Source organism: Neoarius graeffei, chromosome 24 (genome assembly GCF_027579695.1).
Source record: "Neoarius graeffei isolate fNeoGra1 chromosome 24, fNeoGra1.pri, whole genome shotgun sequence".
NCBI classification, from domain to species: Eukaryota; Metazoa; Chordata; class Actinopteri; order Siluriformes; family Ariidae; genus Neoarius; species Neoarius graeffei.
In genome coordinates this window covers 3,738,305-3,757,098 of record NC_083592.1, presented here as the reverse complement: position 1 = coordinate 3,757,098, position 18,794 = coordinate 3,738,305, and the positions used below count along the sequence as shown (strand labels likewise).

At 46.0% G+C, this 18,794-nt stretch overlaps 1 protein-coding gene across 3 annotated transcripts; it reads right to left on the bottom strand.

Moving 5' to 3' along the window:
- Window positions 1-1,193: 1,193 nt before the first annotated feature.
- On the bottom strand, window positions 1,194-13,382 carry LOC132872768 (uncharacterized). Of its 3 annotated transcripts, XM_060907837.1 has the most exons (7): window positions 13,310-13,382; window positions 7,761-7,847; window positions 2,261-2,608; window positions 2,144-2,182; window positions 1,898-2,011; window positions 1,757-1,785; window positions 1,194-1,435 (listed from the first exon to the last, which is right to left on the bottom strand). In XM_060907837.1, the coding sequence occupies exons 2-7, from the start codon at window positions 7,795-7,797 to the stop codon at window positions 1,316-1,318; spliced, it is 687 nt and encodes a 228-aa protein (XP_060763820.1). In that variant the 5' UTR covers window positions 7,798-7,847; window positions 13,310-13,382; the 3' UTR covers window positions 1,194-1,315. The 3 variants fall into 3 exon arrangements, with proteins under 3 accessions (XP_060763820.1, XP_060763818.1, XP_060763821.1); XM_060907835.1 differs by lacking the exons at window positions 7,761-7,847; window positions 13,310-13,382 and adding an exon at window positions 3,028-3,517; XM_060907838.1 differs by lacking the exons at window positions 1,757-1,785; window positions 7,761-7,847; window positions 13,310-13,382 and adding an exon at window positions 3,028-3,517 and having other exon boundaries at window positions 1,340-1,435.
- Window positions 13,383-18,794: the final 5,412 nt, after the last annotated feature.

Here is an 18,794-nt window from a genome sequence, read left to right as displayed (position 1 = left end):
TTAGAGGCATGAAAGGCATTATATTAATCCGAGAAAATGAATGATCAAATGGACAGCACAGTGGTATCGTGATTAGCACTGTCGCCTCACAGCAAGAAGGTTCTGGGTTTGAGCCCCGTGGCCGGCGAGGGCCTTTCTGTGCAGAGTTTGCATGTTCTCCCCGTGTCCACGTGCTCCGGTTTCCCCCACAGTCCAAAGACATGCAGGTTAGGTTAACAGGTGGCTCTAAATTGACCGTAGGTGTGAATGTGAGTGTGAATGGTTGTCTCTGTGTGTCAGCCCTGTGATGACCTGGCGACTTTTCCAGGGTGTACCCCGCCTTTCATCCATAGTCAGCTGGGATAGGCTACAGATAATGGATGGATGGATGGAATGATCAAATGGAAAATAGATTGTGAGGCTTAAATTATGACCACACTGTAGGCTAGATGTCCATCCATTATCTGTAGCTGCTTATCCTGTGCAGAGTCGCGGGCGAGCTGGAACCTATCCCAGCTGACTATGGGCGAAAGGCGGGGTACACCCTGGACAAGTCGCCAGATCATCACAGGGCTGGCACACAGAGACACACAACCATTCACACTCATATTTACACCTACAGTCAATTTAGAGCCACCAATTATCCTAACCTGCATGTCTTTGGACTGTGGGGGAAACCGGAGCACCCGGAGGAAACCCACACAGACACAGGGAGAACATGCAAACTCCACACTGGACTCAAACTCAGAACCTTCTTACCATGAGTAAGTGCTAACCACTACACCACCGTGCTGCCCTAGGCTAGCTGTCCAACGTTATAACTGATGAACAGTGAAATGAGATTTTATTTATTGTAACCCACACCGCAGTCAAGGCACTGAATTCATGAATATCCATAAATAAGGATACACATATGATATAAGGCATTTATAGTTGTAGCAATACACTGTGTTTAGAGTGGAAAAAAAAACTTCACTTATCAATTAAAAAAATTGTGATGATAAAATAATTAAAATGATATCACTTAAATAAAATCTGAAAACGACATTAAATTATTAGCAAATAAAAATTGAACTTCTCAATCGTATATTTGTCAGGTTTTTTTGCTAAACAATTTTATTTCATGTTAGTGAACTGATAGGCAGTAAAAGAAGGGCGGTGCAAAATGAGATATACATAAGGTTTATTAATGCAAATCTATTACAGATCTCCAGTGTAATTCTTCTTACATACTGTGTATTTTCTGTTGTGATGAAAAGCAGAAAACATCACAAACAATAAACAATAAATTATATGTGATATTATGTCAGCATGTTACCACAACATTACTAGATTATTATCTGATAGCCAAATATACAACATGTGTATCCAGAATTTCACCATGTCTGCCTGTCTTTCTGATTTTCCTCTTATAGACCTGTAGAGCAGCGTAATTCACTGAATCAGCCTCCTGCTCCTGCAACGATACAGATGACACATCAGAGCAGCTACATTTCTTACCGCTTTCATTCCTCTATAGAAGAAAACTGATCTGCAGTCAGTAGTTACAAGAAGTATTTGAAACAGTCAGAGTCTTGTGTATATAGACAGCGTCCTCTAATACTGTTAGTACGAAAGATGACCAGAAAAAAGGCCATTGTTATGGTTTGCATCTGTACAACACCATATTCTGCACCATCTCACAATACAACGCCAAAACGATCATTTGTCATATTTTAGGAGGCTGTCAGTAATTCATAGGGCTACTGTATTTTATTATTCATATTCTCAGATTTACCTCATCATCATGTTTATCAGCGTGATCCCCTAAAGAAAAAAAAGAAAAACTTAACAACACTTTTTATTATTTTACCATTATACATTTGATTTTTTAAAGCAGGGTTATTATTACACTGAACTTTTGACAGCAGAACTTTACCTCTGTGTGTTTCTCTGTGCTTCAGTATGATGAAGATCAGGACACTGAGAAGAATCACAGTCACTGCACCGAACACCACAGTCAGCACGAAGAACACAGGAGAAGAGACTGAACCTTGGAAAAGGGGAAATAATTTGCAACGGAATCATACTTAAAATTGAAAAATGGAGATAATCATGTACAAACGTAAACAATTTTATAGAGAGACTGCAAAAGTTTTTTTGGAAGAACGGGTAAATGACAAACCTTTTATTCTCTCTGAGTTCTTATTTGTTTTATTTCCATCTGGAAAAGGAAATATTTTTTAACCTCAAAACATCTCAGTGAACTTTTACAGAAACTATTCTCTTTGTATAAATTTACCTTTCACATGTAAAAAGGTCGAGTTGCTGAAGGCCATCATGACCTGTTTCATGAAGCTGCAGTAATACAGTCCTGTATCAGAGACATTTACTGCGGTGATGGTGAGAGACGTGTTCTTCTCATGAACAGACATCACTATTCGCTCACTTTCAGTAAACAACTCACAATTCTTTGATGGACGAGACGCAAAAAACTGTTTACACCCAAGAAGAAGTGGAACTGAACCACACGTGTGTTTATACCAGAAGATGGAACCTGTAACACTCAGCTCATGTTGGCACCAAACAGTGGTGTTATCTCCAGCTTCCACCTCCACAGTTAAAGAGCACAGAGTCTCTGAGAGCAAACCTGCAACCCAGAAAACACACAACCTCGTTTCTGAAACATCACATATTTGCCTTATCAATATTATAGAGATCGATTACATTCACATTAGACTTCAGCTATTCCACAAGTTTCTCAATAAATATTGTTTTCTATTCTGTAATGAACTTTAGACACTGTGGAGTTTAAATTAGAACACATTACTTACTGTAGAAATGGACACTTTGAAAATTCCTCTAATATTTTTTTACAGCTTTAATTGGTTTTGTTTTATCTTACAGAGGACATTCAGAGACAGAATTGCAATTAATACTTTCGGCTGTGAAGTTTGACTGCGCTAGCATTAGCGTGGTATATTCAGATAAAAATTAGATCTTGGAGGTCTCAACAATTTTTTTTTAAATTTATTAATTAATGCGATTAATAAAGTCATTAACACTCACCAGCCATGAAGAAAGACAAAGGCAAAGTTATAAACTGAAGCATTGCTGCTGTGTACCAGGTGAGAGAGGAGGAGGAAACTGTCTGATGGGCAAAACAAATGATGATTTATATGTGTTGGGGGTGTGGTTTACGTTTGACCAGATCTCAGTGTGGTTTCATGACTGTAGCACAGGGACGTTAATATCATAAGTCTAAAGCGTAGCTCGTTCATTTAGCTATATAACAACTACATAGGTAAATGTAACGAGTCTGCATTTTCTTTAAAAAAGTATAGTTTGTTTTTCATGAAGGCTGTCTGGCAAAAGCTGGTGCATGTCAGCCAGTTCCCCAGGGTGGAGTGAACTCTTAAAGTGTGATTTGTGTCCAGGTGAACTCATAAAAACACTGTTAATAATAATTACAGTGGAGGTATACTGTGGCTGTATAGTGCACTCAGATCACTGCTACACTCTAAACATGCAGCTGGAGCTTCATTGTAGAGTTGATAAAAGTTACTAGAAGTAGAAAAGTGTGACATCTTAATAATTACAGCTGAAAACCAGTCAGTTGGCTAAAACTGGCAAATTAATCGGCCTGGGTTCCGTGGCATCGTGCGGTGTTGCTGGAGGAGGTGGTCCAGCTGGTAGAGGACCATCTGGCGGCATTTCCAGGAGCAGGCACTCCCACCCCTTATCTCACTCTCTCTCTTCCTTCTCCTGTCTTCTTGCCCCTCCCCATCCCTGCACTGTGGAAATGGGGGCCAATTCCTTGAAAGCCTGCTCCCTGAACTTGTGTCCCTCTTCATTTTCCCTCACCCCTTTGTGCCTACATACCAATGCTGCCACTACCTCCCTCTCTCTCTCCCCATAGGTGGAACTGTCCATGCCCACCAGGACAAAGAGGCAGGTCCACAAGCATGGCAGGAAAGTTGGGCATTTCCAGGATCAATGTCCCCTTAAGGAGATGGGGATTCTGATCCGCATTCCTGACAGGCCTCCCTGATACAACAGGAACGTACAGAGTGACAGTGAGTATTCAAGGTGAGTATTCAAGGGGGTACACACCAGGCCTTGGTGGACTCTTGGTGTAGCCAGACCACAGCTCATCAAAGCCTGAGTCAGTCATGCATTGGGAAATGCACAATAGGTGAAGGTGAGGTCTGTACACGAGGATGCTCACAAATATCCGCTGGTGCCCATCACTATTCAATTTAGGGGCAAAAAGAATAGTGTGAAGGCCACAGTTAGTCCTCGCATCACCCATCCACTTATCCTGGGGACAAGTTAGCTGGGGTTTAAAATATTAGTGAAGCATTTATTTGTGGATGAGTCCTGCTGCAGCGAAACTCAAGGGGGAGCAAGAAGGTCCTGGGTTTGAGCCCAGCGGCCGGTGAGGGCCTTTCTATGTGGAGTTTGCATGTTCTCCCCGTGTCTGTGTGGGTTTCCTCCGGGTCCTCCAGTTTCCCTCACAGTCCAAAGACATGCAGGTTAGGATAATTGGTAGCTTTAAATTGACCGTCCATGTAGGTGTGAATGTGAGTGTGAATGGTTGTTTGTGTCTATGTGTCAGCCCTGTGATAACCTGGTGACTTGTCCAGGGTGTACCCCACCTCTCACCCATAGTCAACTGGGATAGTCTCCTGCGACCCTGTACAGGATAAGTGGCTACAAATGATGGATGTTTTGTTCAACATGAATAATTAATCAACAAGACTGTGTATGTGATTACATGTGAAAAACACCATACTACCACTTTTTGGCCAAATCAATAAGCTATGTTTCAGTCTAAAACAGGGGACTAAACAGTTTTTGTGTAGTATTTATACAGCACCGTCCCCCCTCCCCAAAAAAATCAAAGTGCTTTACAAAATGGCAATTACATAAAACAGTTTGAGTGCCTCATAAATGACTGCACACTCCTGCCTTTAAATGGCGTCCTAAATGAGCCACACCCATAAATCCTTATGGAGACCACCTCTTAAAGGAGGTGGTATCTGGCACTTCAACCATTTAAATTCGAGGTGGTCCACACAAGCCTGGGGCACAAATCGTGACAGCGGATTACCTCTCCCACTTGTAGATCAAAAGGTGCAGGCTATCTGCTGGTACCTCATATAGTGAAGGCTACATCAGGGGGCAGAGCCTTTTCTTACAAAGCTCCACAGTTATGGAACAGCCTTCCAAGTAGTGTTCGGGAATCAGACACAATCTCAGTGTTTAAGTCTAGGCTGAAAACATATCTGTTTAGTCAAGCCTTTTGTTAATGGTGTTTATGAGGTAAAGGTGTAGATCTAGAGGGTCCTCAGACATAGAGTGTTTTGGTAAACTGGGATGTATGGATGCTGTCAGTCCCCACTCGCTTGCTCACTCGAGTTTGTTGACGATGTAGTGGGTGGCTGCTTTATGTCCCAGGGCTCCCTCATAACTGTGTTACCTTCTGGCTCTCCCCTTTTAGTTATGCTGTCATAGCTAGTTGCCGGAGTCCCTGCTTGTACTCAGTGCAATACAGTATGTATACTATTCCTACTTATTCAGGTGACATTGGGCATACCTAACAACCCGTGTTTTCTTCCCTCCCCCAAATCTGTCCCTCTGAGTTACATGGAGTCAACAGGAAATCTTTTGGTGGAGAGGGTGGAGACCTCAACTGGCTATCGTAGCCTGCAGGGAATCGGCCGTCAGACATTCTGTCGCATGTCCCAGACCCGGTGAAATGTAACTGAATTGTCTTGGCCGGCCCTAAGGGTCCCATCTGCATCCCATCATTGCTGAGGAGTGTGCTCCCATCACCCAATCAAGCATCCAGCCAGAGCAGGTCATGATATTTTTTAACCATATTAACATACCATTGTTGTGTATTATGCCTGATGTCAAGACTCTTGTCTCTGCAAGCCTACCACACAGATTTAATACTTGTGTCATTTTTAGGGCATACCGAACAACCTGTGTTTTCTCCCCCCCCCCCCCCAATATGTCCCTCTGAGTTGCATGTTGGTCCTGAGATTGAGATGCTGACCTCTTCTGCCCCTCAGACCTGCTTGAGCCATCCTGGTGCCCTGTGTCTGGTTGGAGTCTCATCGCATCGCTCCTGTGGAGGACGGCCCCATGAGGACAGTTGAAAGTTACACCTGGAGGACGCTCTGGACTCTTACAGTAATGCTTTTATGGCTGAGGACTACAGTTGACTTGCTAACTTTAGGACTGCAGTTGTCATGAACAGTTTTGCACTCAAGTTTCCATCAATGAAGAGTTATAACATCAACGAAACTGTCTTCATGTTAAAACTGTTAATGTTATAGTCATGCTGTCTGTTGCTGCCCAAATGAGGATGGGTTCCCTTTTGAGTCTGGTTCGTCTCAAGGTTTCTTCCTCATGTCGTCTGAGAGAGTTTTTCCTTGCCACCGTTGCCACAGGCTTGCTCATTGGGGATAGATTAGGGACAAAATTAGCTCATGTCTTAAGTCGTTCAAATTCTGTAAAGCTGCTTTGCGACAATGTTTATTGTAAAAAGCGCAATACAAATAAACTTGACTTGACTTGTTGAATCGTCAGGTAATGCGTGATGATCCTCACCTGTGTCTTGTCACTGCCAGTCTACTTATTTGTGTCTCAGTGTGCTTTCAGTGACTCCCATAACTGGGGGGGGGGGGGGGGGGGGGGGGAGAGAGAGAGAGAGAGAGAGAGTGATTGCTGGCTGATGGAGCTTGTCTGACATGCACACCACACATACACATGCCAAGGAGTATGAACTTGAACTTGACGGAGTGAAGGCCGTGAGACTGTGACGGGCTTTTTTCTGTTGATTTGTCCTTCTTGTTGAGTTTCTGAAAGTGCGCTGAAAAGCGGACTGAATAAACAAAAGCCTGGAGCTCTGGTAAAATTCCACCCATCTCCCGAGTCTTCCTCCACTCCCTCACACACCAGGGCTCGACAATGTTTTAATGCATTTAATGTAGAATAAAAATTAAAGTGCTGTTGTGTTGTTAATGTTATTAATAGCAGTGTAACTTCAGTGAAAACTAGTTTTACGCATGAATGGCCTATCTTAATTGTCTTTCATAAACGATGTAGATGTAAACAGTTTATTGGTACGGCCTTTACTATTTATTTTATTATTTATTCAGCATGGGGTTGAAAAAACACTCAAGTCTGAAGAAGACAATAAAGATATGACTACAGAGTGGTCTGCTGCTTAGGGCGGTTAAAAATTGTTTGCTTTTCATGAAAAAAATGTTATTTGGGTCTTTTTATACTAATCATATGAAGAATGTACATTTAATAGTTTATATCTGTTTGTTTGACCCTCAGTAAACCACTGGCTATGATCTAAGACCAGCTCTGGAAAATAAAGTTTGTATGTGTGGTTTCGATGCAGCGAGTGGAGAGAGGAGGCTGCTTGTGGTGGTGCAGTGATGAGAGCTGTGCATCAGTTTGTGGTTGGAAAATATTCTGTTGTGCATGCCTTTCTGTGAAATGGACAGGTGCTGCATTTGTTTGAGCAAACGCTTGTGGTTTATGGTCTGGCTCTCTGTAGCTGTTTAGAGACGCTTCTCGTCCAGTGTTGACTTAAAAAAAAAAAAAAACCTCTATAACTATTTGGTCCTGTGGTACAATTAATCAACATCATTGTTTTTTAAATGGATAAGGGAATCTTATGATACAGTTGGTAGATATGTGTATACAGAAAAACAGTGACTAATTTAAAAGTAGAGACTCAGTTGACTCGTGAAAAAAAAAAAAACACAACCCATTACCTGTTGTAGCTTTCAACTTCACCACTGACTCGAGCATGACACTTTAAGGTAAGGTCCTCTGTGGCCTCTATTTTTCAGTGTAGGACCCTGAAATTTAGAAATATAAATTGAGGACAGGTCTTAATCCAGGTTTTCTGGGCCTAAATAATACAGAAATACATCACGGAGGTCCTGCTGTTTAAAATGCAAGTCAAAACACGTCCGAGAAGCAGACAAGGAGACACACAGTCAGTAGAACAAAGTGCATTTCATCATCTATTGTATCACCATGTAGAGGTCAGAGCAGGTGGGTGGAGCACAGAAGTATGGCAGGCCAGAACTGAGTTCCAATAACTCTCTTTATTTGCACCTTACAGTCGCCAACATACACTCTCCCAGCCACACGCATATACACACACATCAGTCATCTGGTTCGGGAGAGCCCACTTCCTCTGCTCTCTCTCTCCTTATATAGGGCGTGGTTGCTGGGAAGACACACAAACAGGTTAATTCACCTCAGGGGTAGTGATTCTGCCAATTACCTTCCCTGACTCCGCCCTCCGGTCACAGACCGATGCTTGACCATGCCCCCACTGCCACATACCCCCACCGCCCGACTCAGGCCGGGCAGCCATCCAGCCTGCAGCCGACTCCCCCCCCCCCTTGGCGGGAGAGGAAGTCCGCCACGACCATCTGCGCCCCTGGCCTATGGACCACCTTGAAGTTAAAGGGTTGGAGTGCCAGATACCAATGGGTGATCCGCGCGTTGGCATCCTTCATGCGGTGGAGCCACTGGAGGGGCACGTGGTCCAAACAGAGGGTGAAAGGGCATCCCAGCAGGTAGTAACGGAGGGTGAGGACCGCCCACTTGATGGCCAGGCACTCCTTCTCTATGGTGCTGTAGCGCCCCTCACACACTGACAGTTTACGACTTATGTACAGCACTGGGCGATCCTCCCCCCCCACCTCCTGGGACAAAACAGCCCCCAGCCCTCTGTCCGATGCGTCCGTCTGCAATATAAAAGGGAGAGAAAAGTCAGGGGAGTGTCACAGTGGTCCCCCACACAGTGCAGCCTTTACCTCAGAAAAAGCCTGCTGGCATTGCTCCATCCACTGGACCGGATCTGGTGCCCCCTTTTTAGTGAGATCAGTCAGCGGGCTGGTGACGTCCGAATAATTAAGTATAAACCCACGATAATAGCCAGCCAGCCCCAGGAACTGTCTCACCCCCTTTTTGGTCTTGGGCCTCGGGCAGGCCACAATCGCTGCCGTCTTGTTAATTTGGGGACGCACCTGCCCGTTGCCCAAGTGGAAGCCCAGATACAGTACTTCCACCCGCTCAATCGCACACTTCTTCGGGTTGGCTGTGAGACCCGCCCGCCTCAGCGACCTAAGGACGGCCCTCAGGTGTTGTAGGTGCCGCGGCCAGTCATTACTATAAATAATGATGTCGTTCAGGTACGCAGCCGCATAGGTGGCGTGGGGGTGGAGGACCCTATCCATCAGCCACTGAAACGTAGCGGGCGCCCCAAACAGCCCAAAAGGAAGTGTGACAAACTGGTGTAAGCCGAACAGCGTGGAAAAGGCCGTTTTTTCTCGGGATAATGGAGTCAAGGGGATCTGCCAATAACCCTTCCTCAAATCCAGTGTCGAGTAAAAGCGAGCCGTGCCTAGTCGATCGAGCAACTCATCAATACAAGGCATTGGGTATGCGTCGAGTTTAGACACCGCGTTGACTTTTCTATAGTCTACACAGAACCAGACCGACCCGTTGGCCTTGGGTACCAAGACCACTGGGCTGCTCCAGTCGCTGTGGGACTCCTCGACGATGCCCATTTCGAGCATGGCCTCGAGTTCCTCCTGAACCACTTTTTTCTTGTGTTCGGGTAGCCTGTAAGGGCGGCTACGCACTACCACCCCTGGGGGCGTCTCAATGTGGTGCTCTATGAGGTCGGTGCAGCCGAGCAGGGGCGAGAACAAGTCCGAAAATTTGGTCTGCAACTGGGCAACCTCTGTGAGTTGGGTCGGGGAGAGGTGGTCTCAACAGGGGACCGGAGAGGTACGCGATGCCAACGCTCCCTTTTGAACCTCCGGCCCCAGGTCCGCCTTCTCCGGAACCACCAACGCCACAGGGACCTCCTCGTTCCAGAGTTTGAGCAGATTGAGGTGGTAAATCTGTAGCGCCCCACCCCTGTCTGTTCGCCTCACCTCGTAGTCGACGTCCCCGACTCGCCGTGTGACCTCAAAGGGTCCTTGCCACTTGGTGACCAATTTGGAGCACAATGTGGGCAACAGTACGAGTACTTTATCTCCCGGTGTGAACTCTCTAAGGTGCGTACCCTTGTTGTACAGGCGGATTTGCCGTTCTTGGGCCTGCCGCAAATTCTCCTGGGTTAGGTGTGTGAGTATGTGGAGTTTTGCGCGCAGGTCCATAATGTACTGAATTTCATTTTTACTTGGTGAAGGTCCCTCCTCCCAATTTTCTCATAGCACATCTAAAATGCCGTGCGGCTTACGCCCATATAACAATTCGAACAGGGAGAACCCCGTGGAGGCTTGGGGGACCTCTCGCACTGAAAACAACAAGGGTTCGAGCCATTTATCCCAATTACGTGCATCCTCGCTTATGAATTTCCTAATTATATTTTTGAGGGTGCGATTGAATCGTTTGCCTAAACCGTCCGTTTGTGAGTGATAAACACTGGTGCGGATCGGCTTAATACCTAATAACCTATAAAGTTTGTTCAGTGTTTGTGACATTAACGAGGTGCCTTGATCAATCAGAATCTCTTTCAGGATTCCAACTCGGGAGATAACGTGGAAGAGCGCTTCCGCAATACTGCATGCTGAGATATTGCGAAGAGGCACTGCTTCCGGGTATCGCGTTGCATAGTCCACTACAACTAAAATAAAGCGGTACCCTCGTGTTGACTGATCTAATGGCCCGACGAGATCCATCCCAATTCTTTCGAACGGGGTCTCGATTAATGGGAGAGGGCGCAAAGGCGCTTTTGGGATGGCCGCTGGATTTACTAACTGGCATTCACGGCACGCCGTACACCACCTACGGACATCACCGCAAATCCCTGGCCAATAGAACCAGGCCATTATTCGGGCTAGTGTTTTATCCTGCCCTAAGTGTCCAGCCATGGGATTAAAGTGAGCCGCCTGGAATACCAATTCCCGGCGGCTTTTTGGAATCAAAAGCTGCATGATTTGTTCTTTAGTCTGAGTGTCCTGCATCACTCGGTATAATCTATCCTTCATAATAGAGAAATAGGGGAAGGACGGGGTGGCGTTTGGCTGGAGCATTTGACCATCGATTACTCTCACTTGGTCAAATGCATGTCGCAGAGTCTTGTCTCACGATTGCTCTAGCGGGAAATCCGCGAGGGATTCCCCGAGAGAGGGAGGAGGAGCCGGCGGCTCCTCACTCTGATGTGGAGATGACGTAGACGGCTCTGTGACAGCCGCTCCCGCCAAAGCGACACCGGGACCTCCCCTTGCTAAACTACGGCAGGACCCACTCTTTACTAAATGACTCATTAACTCCCCGAATCCAGGCCAATCAGTCCCCAAAATTATAGAGTGGGTGAGGCGAGGATTAACCGCCGCCTTTACTCTAAATTTTTCCCCTCTGAAAAAAATGTGGACCGACACTAAAAGGTAGTTGTGAACATCCCCGTGCACCCACAACACCTTCACCAATTGTGCTCCCCCCAATGCCTCGTCTTGCACAAGGCTTTGGTGAATTGAGGTCTGATTACAGCCAGAGTCCACCAAAGCCTGATATGTATCCCCTTGGATACTCACCGGTATGCGATACGCTCCGGCCCGATCGAGGGCGGCTCCTGGCGCATCGGGGATCCGAACCACCGCGCCCACCTCCTTTGCCAAGCATTGATGCTGGAGGTGCCCCGGCTCCCCGCAGCGCCAGCAAACCGGCCCAGGCTTTCTCTCTGCACCGGTACTCTGGGGCTCACTCACCTGAGGGGGGGGAGAGACAAACACGGAAGCGGGAAATGGGAGGACACCGCAGGTGCGGTGGACCGGCTGTGAGGGAGCCGGGCCCCGCCTCCGCGGTGGGGGAACAGGGCGAGGACAAGACACAGAAGGGGAGGGAGAGAGAGAGAGGAGAGAAGCGAAGAGGGGATCTGTGATCCTGCCACGGGAACAGCCGCCAAATGATCCTCCGCCAACTCGATGGCCTGATCCAGTGACGCCGGGCGATGGCACTGGACCCACTCTGCCGTTTCTTTGGGAAGTTGCGCGATGAACTGCTCCAGTGCCACCAGGTCGATGACTCCCTCGGCGCCGCCGTTGTCAGCCCTCAGCCACCGCCTGCAGGCGTCCCGGAGTTGCTGGCCAAACGCGAACGGGTAGCCGACCTCCTCTAGGCGCAGAGCGCGGAAGCGCTGACGATGTTGTTCGGGGGTGCGCCCCACACACTGGAGGACGGCCCAGCACAGGTCCGCGTAGACCAGCCGGCTGTCGGTGGGGAGCTGTAGCACAGCCAGCTGCGCCTCGCCCGTTAGCAGGGGGAGGAGGCACACCGCGCGCTGTTCCACCGGCCACCCCGAGAACTCTGCTGCTTGTTCAAATAGCATGAGGAAGGCCTCGGGGTCGTCGTGCGGGCCCATCTTCGTTAGGGTGAGGTGGAGGGGGCCCGCAGCGGTGTAGATGGTGGATCCCGCCGATGCGAGGAGGTGCCAGAACACCTGTCGATCTTCCTGTTGCACCAGCACCAGGGCCTCGAACCGTTGTTCTTGCTCCTTTCGGAGGGTGAGCAGCGCCTGGTGCTAGCTCTGTTGGGCCATGGTGAGGGGGTGAATCAGGTCTGCGAAGGGGGAGGACTCCATGGGGCTGTTCTCTTCTGTGCTCGGCGCCCCGGGTTTCGGCACCACTGTAGAGGTCAGAGCAGGTGGGTGGAGCACAGAAGTATGGCAGGCCAGAACTGAGTTCCAACAACTTTCTTTATTTGCACCTAACAGTCACCAACATACACTCTCCCAGCCACACACATATACACACACATCAGTCATCTGGTTCGGGAGAGCCCACTTCCTCTGCTCTCTCTCTCCTTATATAGGGCGTGGTTGCTGGGAAGACACACAAACAGGTTAATTCACCTCAGGTGTAGTGATTCTGCCACTTGCCTTCCCTGACTCCACCCTCCGGTCACAGACCGACACTTGACCACGCCCCCACTGCCACACACCAATTCACAAAAGAAAAACTATCTCCAAACTAATAATAATAATAATAATAATAATAATAATAATAATAATAGTTGCATTAAATCAGCCTTTTCTTCTATAATGGCCACCACATTTTGTCAAAGAAATACTTTTCATATACTGAGGTGTGTAAATCCATCTTTGCTGTTCTACTAAAGCCAGATGAAATGTCTTCAGTGTTTTGTGGAATCACAGGTGCATTGCAGCTGTTTTCTATTCTGGTGATACTTACAGCACTTTCAAAAATGAAGTCATACAAGACATATGATTCACCTAAAGTGAAGCGAAGTTAATTTTATGTTCAACTCGAGGCTGCAACTTGTAATTACTCACCTACAACCAGTAAAAGAAATCAATAAAAACAGAATGCAATGATCTGGAAATCATGGATATTTCACTGAAAATAGTACAAAGGCAACACATCAGATATTGAAACTGAGAAATTTTATTAATTTCTGCTCATTTTGAATTTAATGCCAGAAACAAGTTTCAGAAAAGCTGGTACAGGGCAACAAAAGAATGAAAAAGTTGTATAATGCTGAAAAAAAAATTGGTTACTTGCCAACAGGTCAGTAAGATGATTGGGTATAAAATGGCCCTCCCAGAGAGGCGGAGTTTCTCAGAAGTAAAGATGGGGAGGGGTTCACCGCTCTGTGAAAGACTGCGTGGGCAAACAGTGCAACAATTTAAGAATAATGATCCACAATGTAAAACTGCACAGAATTTGGATCACATCATCTATGGTCCATAATATCATTAAAAGATTCAGAGAACCTGTAGAAATCTCTGTGTGCAAGACACAAGGCTGAAAACTGACACTGGATGCCTGTGGTCATCTCTGCGGTCCTCTCCTGGTCTGCAAACACCACGGCAGTTATCAAGAAGGCCCAGCAGCGACTACACTTCCTGAGAGTGCTCAGGAAGAACAACCTGGATGGTAAGCTGCTGGAGACCTTCTACAGATCCTGCATTGAGAGCCTGCTGACGTACTGCATCTCTGTGTGGTATGCCAGCTGCACTGAAGCAGACAGGAAGAGGCTGCAGAGAGTGGTTAAGACAGTGCAGAAAATCATCGACCACCCTCTCCCCACCTTGGACGACATCTACAACTCTCACTGCCTCACCAAAGCAAGAAATATTGTTTTGGACAGTTTTCACCCGAGGCATCATTTGTTTGACCTGCTGCCCTCTGGGAGGCGCTAGAGGTGCATCAGGTCCAGGACTAACCCTGCTGATTGCTAACATGCACTAACCCCACTCCTTGTTGACTGTTTCATATTATTTATTGTCTATCATTAGTTATCTACCTCAATAGTGCAATAATAACAGTATGGACTTTGTTTTTTTTTTGTAGATGTACAGTATGTTGTTTGTGTTGTATGTTTTGGGTACTGTTCTATTTTATGTGGTCTTGTGTGGGTATGTTGGGTTTTTTTGTCTGTTCTATTCCTATGTTTTGTTCTATTTTTATGCGGTCTTGTACTTTAAGGTTAGCTTTTAATTTTGTTGTACTTGGTACAATGATAAATTCTGATTCTGTGATCTTCAGGCCCTCAGGAGACACTGCATTAAAAGCAGACACGTGTATGTAGTGGAAATCACTGTATGGGCTCAGGAACACTTCAGAAAACCATCGTCTGTGGAAACACTTCATTACTGCATCCACAAACGCAAGTTAAAACCAGATATAAACAATATCCAGAAACCCCGCCCCCTTCTCTGGGCCCAAGATCTTTTACGATGGACTGAGGCGAAGTGGAAAACTGTCCCAAGGTCTGACGAATCAAAAGTAGAAATTCTTTTTAGAAATCATGGACCCCACGTCCTCCAGGCTAAAGAGGAGAGGGACCATCCGGCTTGTTATCAGTGCACAGCTCAAAAGCAGCATCTGTGATGGTATGAGGGGGCATTAGTGCACATGACATGGGTAGCTTGGACATCTGGGAAGGCATCATTAATGCTGAATGATATGAACACGTTTCAGAGCAATATGCTGCCATCCAGACAAAATCTTTTTCACGGAAGGCCTTCCTTCTTTCAGCAAGACAATGCCAAACCGCTTTCTGCACATATTAAAACTGCACGGCTCTGCAGTAAAAGAGTCCGGGTGCTAAACTGGCCTGCTGCAGTCCAGACCTGTCTCCTATTTGAAACATTTGGTGCATTATGAAGCGCAAAATACAACAAAGGAGACCCTGAAATGTTGAGTCACTGAAATTGTATATCAGGGAAGAATGGGAAAACATTTCTCTTTCAAAGCCACAGCAATTGGTCTCCTCAGTTCCCAAACGTTTACAGAGTGTTGGTAAAAGTTACCAACTTGGTAACTTTTCAACTTGGTTGACAGAGTGTTGGTAAAAGAATGTTGGTGATGCTACACAGTGATAAATACGCCCCTGTCCCAACTTTTCTGAAACGTGTTGCTGACATTAAATAAAAAAAAAAGCATATATTTAAATTCCATCCATCCATTACCGCTGATCCTGTGCAGGGTCACGGCAGAGCTGGAGCCTATCCCAGCTGACTATGGGTGAGAGGCAGGGTTCACCCTGGACAAGTCGCCAGATCATCACAGGGCTGACACATCGAGACACACAACCATTCACACTCAGATTCACACTTACGGTCAATTTAGAGCCACCAATTATCCTAACCTGCATGTCTTTGGACTGTGGGGGAACCGAAGCACCTGGAGGAAACCCACACAGACACCGGGAGAACATGCAAACTCCACACAGAAAGCCCCTGTTGGCCACTGGGCTTGAACTCAGAACCTTCTTGCTATTAGATGACAGTGCAAACCACTACACCACCATGCCGCCAATATTAAATAATATTTTTTCATTTAAAAATATTTATTTAAATATTTGCTTGTTGAACCAATAACACTGGCTATACAGGTCGCTGTTTGAGGAGGAAAATATACATCGCTTACCACAGTTAGGTGGCTAGCTTGTTGCTAACAAAAAAATTAACATGGAGGAATCCAAGTCGAACATGTCGAGCTGGAACACGACATCATTCCAACCTGCAACTGACCTTCTACAGGGAAAGTGGAATACAGCATAAGCCTCCGAGTAACAGCGCTGAGGGTAAATCACACTGATTTATAGCAGCTAGAGAATGTGTAGGGTGACAAGCACAGGCCTTCTGCTTCGACCTCCTGATGAAGTGACTTTCAGAATTACTCTGGACAGAGACCAATTCTGACTGGACTGATCTCAGGCTCGGCTCTTGCGCAGACTTGTGTGCACTTTGACTTGGCTGCAGTAAATGCCTGGATAAATGCAATGCTTGACTTCTGCTTGTGACTCTACTAGTGCCAGAAACAGTCTCAGCGCAGACTGCATTTCAGATCTGTAGATTGGTACAGGGGTTTAAGGCGTTTCGTTTCAGGAAAGCATGAACGTGCACTCATGGAAAATCCATCCATATCTTTCAGAAAGCAGAAAAACACAGCCACATTAGCTGTACTTGTTGAATGGCTACTTTTTAGCAGGCCCTGTAGAAAAGGCACGACCACAGAGTGGAAACTTGAAAATAGGTCAAAGTGAAATCTGTGAGACACCAGACTGAACATCTTCCCGTGCCAGACACACACAGTTTGCAAGAACAAAGCTCTGACAGGATAAATAGTCTCTAACACTGTTGATCCACAGACCATCAGCCATATAGTTAAGAGAGTTATCCAGATGTGAGGGGCGGATTTAACCTCAGGAGGACGATTCCCAAAAGGATCTGCAATAACATGCCATGAAGAAGGTATTTTAGTCATGAATGTGTCTTCATGTCTAGTAAATGTCTGTTGGACCTTCTCAGGACGCAGCAAGTGCACTTTTATCAAGAGCCTGGTTTGATGTGTTGCACCAAACGAAACAGTAAGTTAGGCACATCCGAGTTAATGCACACTCATCGTTCGCCTCATTAAGCTCTCTCATGCAGGTATCCATACAGCCAGTCATGTGGCAGCAGGGCAATGCATAAAGTCAGACAGGTCCAGGTCAAGAGCTTCAGCTAATGTTCACCTCAAACATCAGGAATGTCTGACTGCCCCCTACTGGTCAACTACTGCCCTGCCATGCAAGTTCACTGAAACACTCCCAGAAAATGTGAAGGACAATCCAACAACACTTTTTTTTTCTCATCTCATCTCATTATCTCTAGCCGCTTTATCCTTCTACAGGGTCGCAGGCAAGCTGGAGCCTATCCCAGCTGACTACGGGCGAAAGGCGGGGTACACCCTGGACAAGTCGCCAGGTCATCACAGGGCTGACACATAGACACAGACAACCATTCACACTCACATTCACACCTACGCTCAATTTAGAGTCACCAGTTAACCTAACCTGCATGTCTTTGGACTGTGGGGGAAACCGGAGCACCCGGAGGAAACCCACGCGGACACGGGGAGAACATGCAAACTCCACACAGAAAGGCCCTTGCCGGCCCCGGGGCTCGAACCCAGGACCTTCTTGCTGTGAGGCGACAGCGCTAACCACTACACCACCGTGCCGCCCCACTTTTTTTTTTTTGAGTGTAAAATATAAATATATCAGAATGAGAACAGTGTGAACGCCACAGCGGTGCTATATTTCCAAATACTTTGTGAGAGTTTTTCCGAATGTTACATTACACTGACCACAGTCATGATAACTATTTATCCACACGTATCTTCATTTCCACTTCACCTACACTGATGAAACTGTGGAACAGAAGTAACAATCCAACAAAAGACTTATTATTATAGTTTAGATTATAACCCTCGACTCACTGTGAATGAAAGTGAGCAGCCAATAATGAGATAAAAATGACACTGTGCTGATGAACGTGCACTAAAATCCATTCACTGTTCACCGTACCTGCAGACTGGGAGGAGTTTCTTTCTTTACAGGATGCACAAAGATAAATATATAAAATAAACCATAAATAAACAAGAAATATGATCAAAATCCTTCTCCAAGCTGCTGTGCTGAACCACGCAGGTGTCGGTGTGTTTCTGCAGCTCCTCAGCTGGGACTTTCAGAATGCTCCTCTTCTGGAAGCTTCCATCCTGGTTGGGTAACATCTCTGTGAGCTCCAGATTAGGATGGACTGCAGAGAGAGAGAGAGAGAGAGAGAGAGAAGAACAAGAGAGTAAAAAGAAACACGAAGGAGAAATGATTGTGCAAATGTTCATCAAGAACTGCACTAGTTGGGTAACGTCTCTGTGAGCTCCATATCAGGATGGACTGCAGAGAGAGAGAGAGAGAGAGAGAGAAAGAGAGAGAGAACAGGAGAGAGAACAGGAGAGTAAAAAGAAACACGAAGGAGAAATGATTGTGCAAATGTTCATCAAGGACTTTATAGAGGAGAAATATATTATCTCTTTTGAAGACTTTTTACATATATTTCCAAAAGGAAAGACAAGGCAGAATGTCTTACCTTTTCACTCCATAACACACACACACACACACACACACACACACACACTTCTTTATCCACCTGAGACACTTGTTCTCCAAAGAGTTCTTCCAAAATTTATTCTGAAAAGAGAAGAAGCATCATCTCCCTCTGGAGTTTGGTAAAAAGAGAGCTTTAGCGTTAGCTGTAGTCGAGGAGATGTTATAGATCCAGACATCTCCATCGTAGCCATGTTGATAACAGCCTCTCACCTCCATCATCATCCATCAGACTGAAACGTGTCTCCACAACCCAACAGATTTATTTGTACCGTTTCTGAACTGAAGAAACATGCAGCCATTTCAACAAACATTCAGATTATCCTCATAAAATTAAACAGCATTATTACAGTCAAACGGAGGACAGTGTACACGGTTAG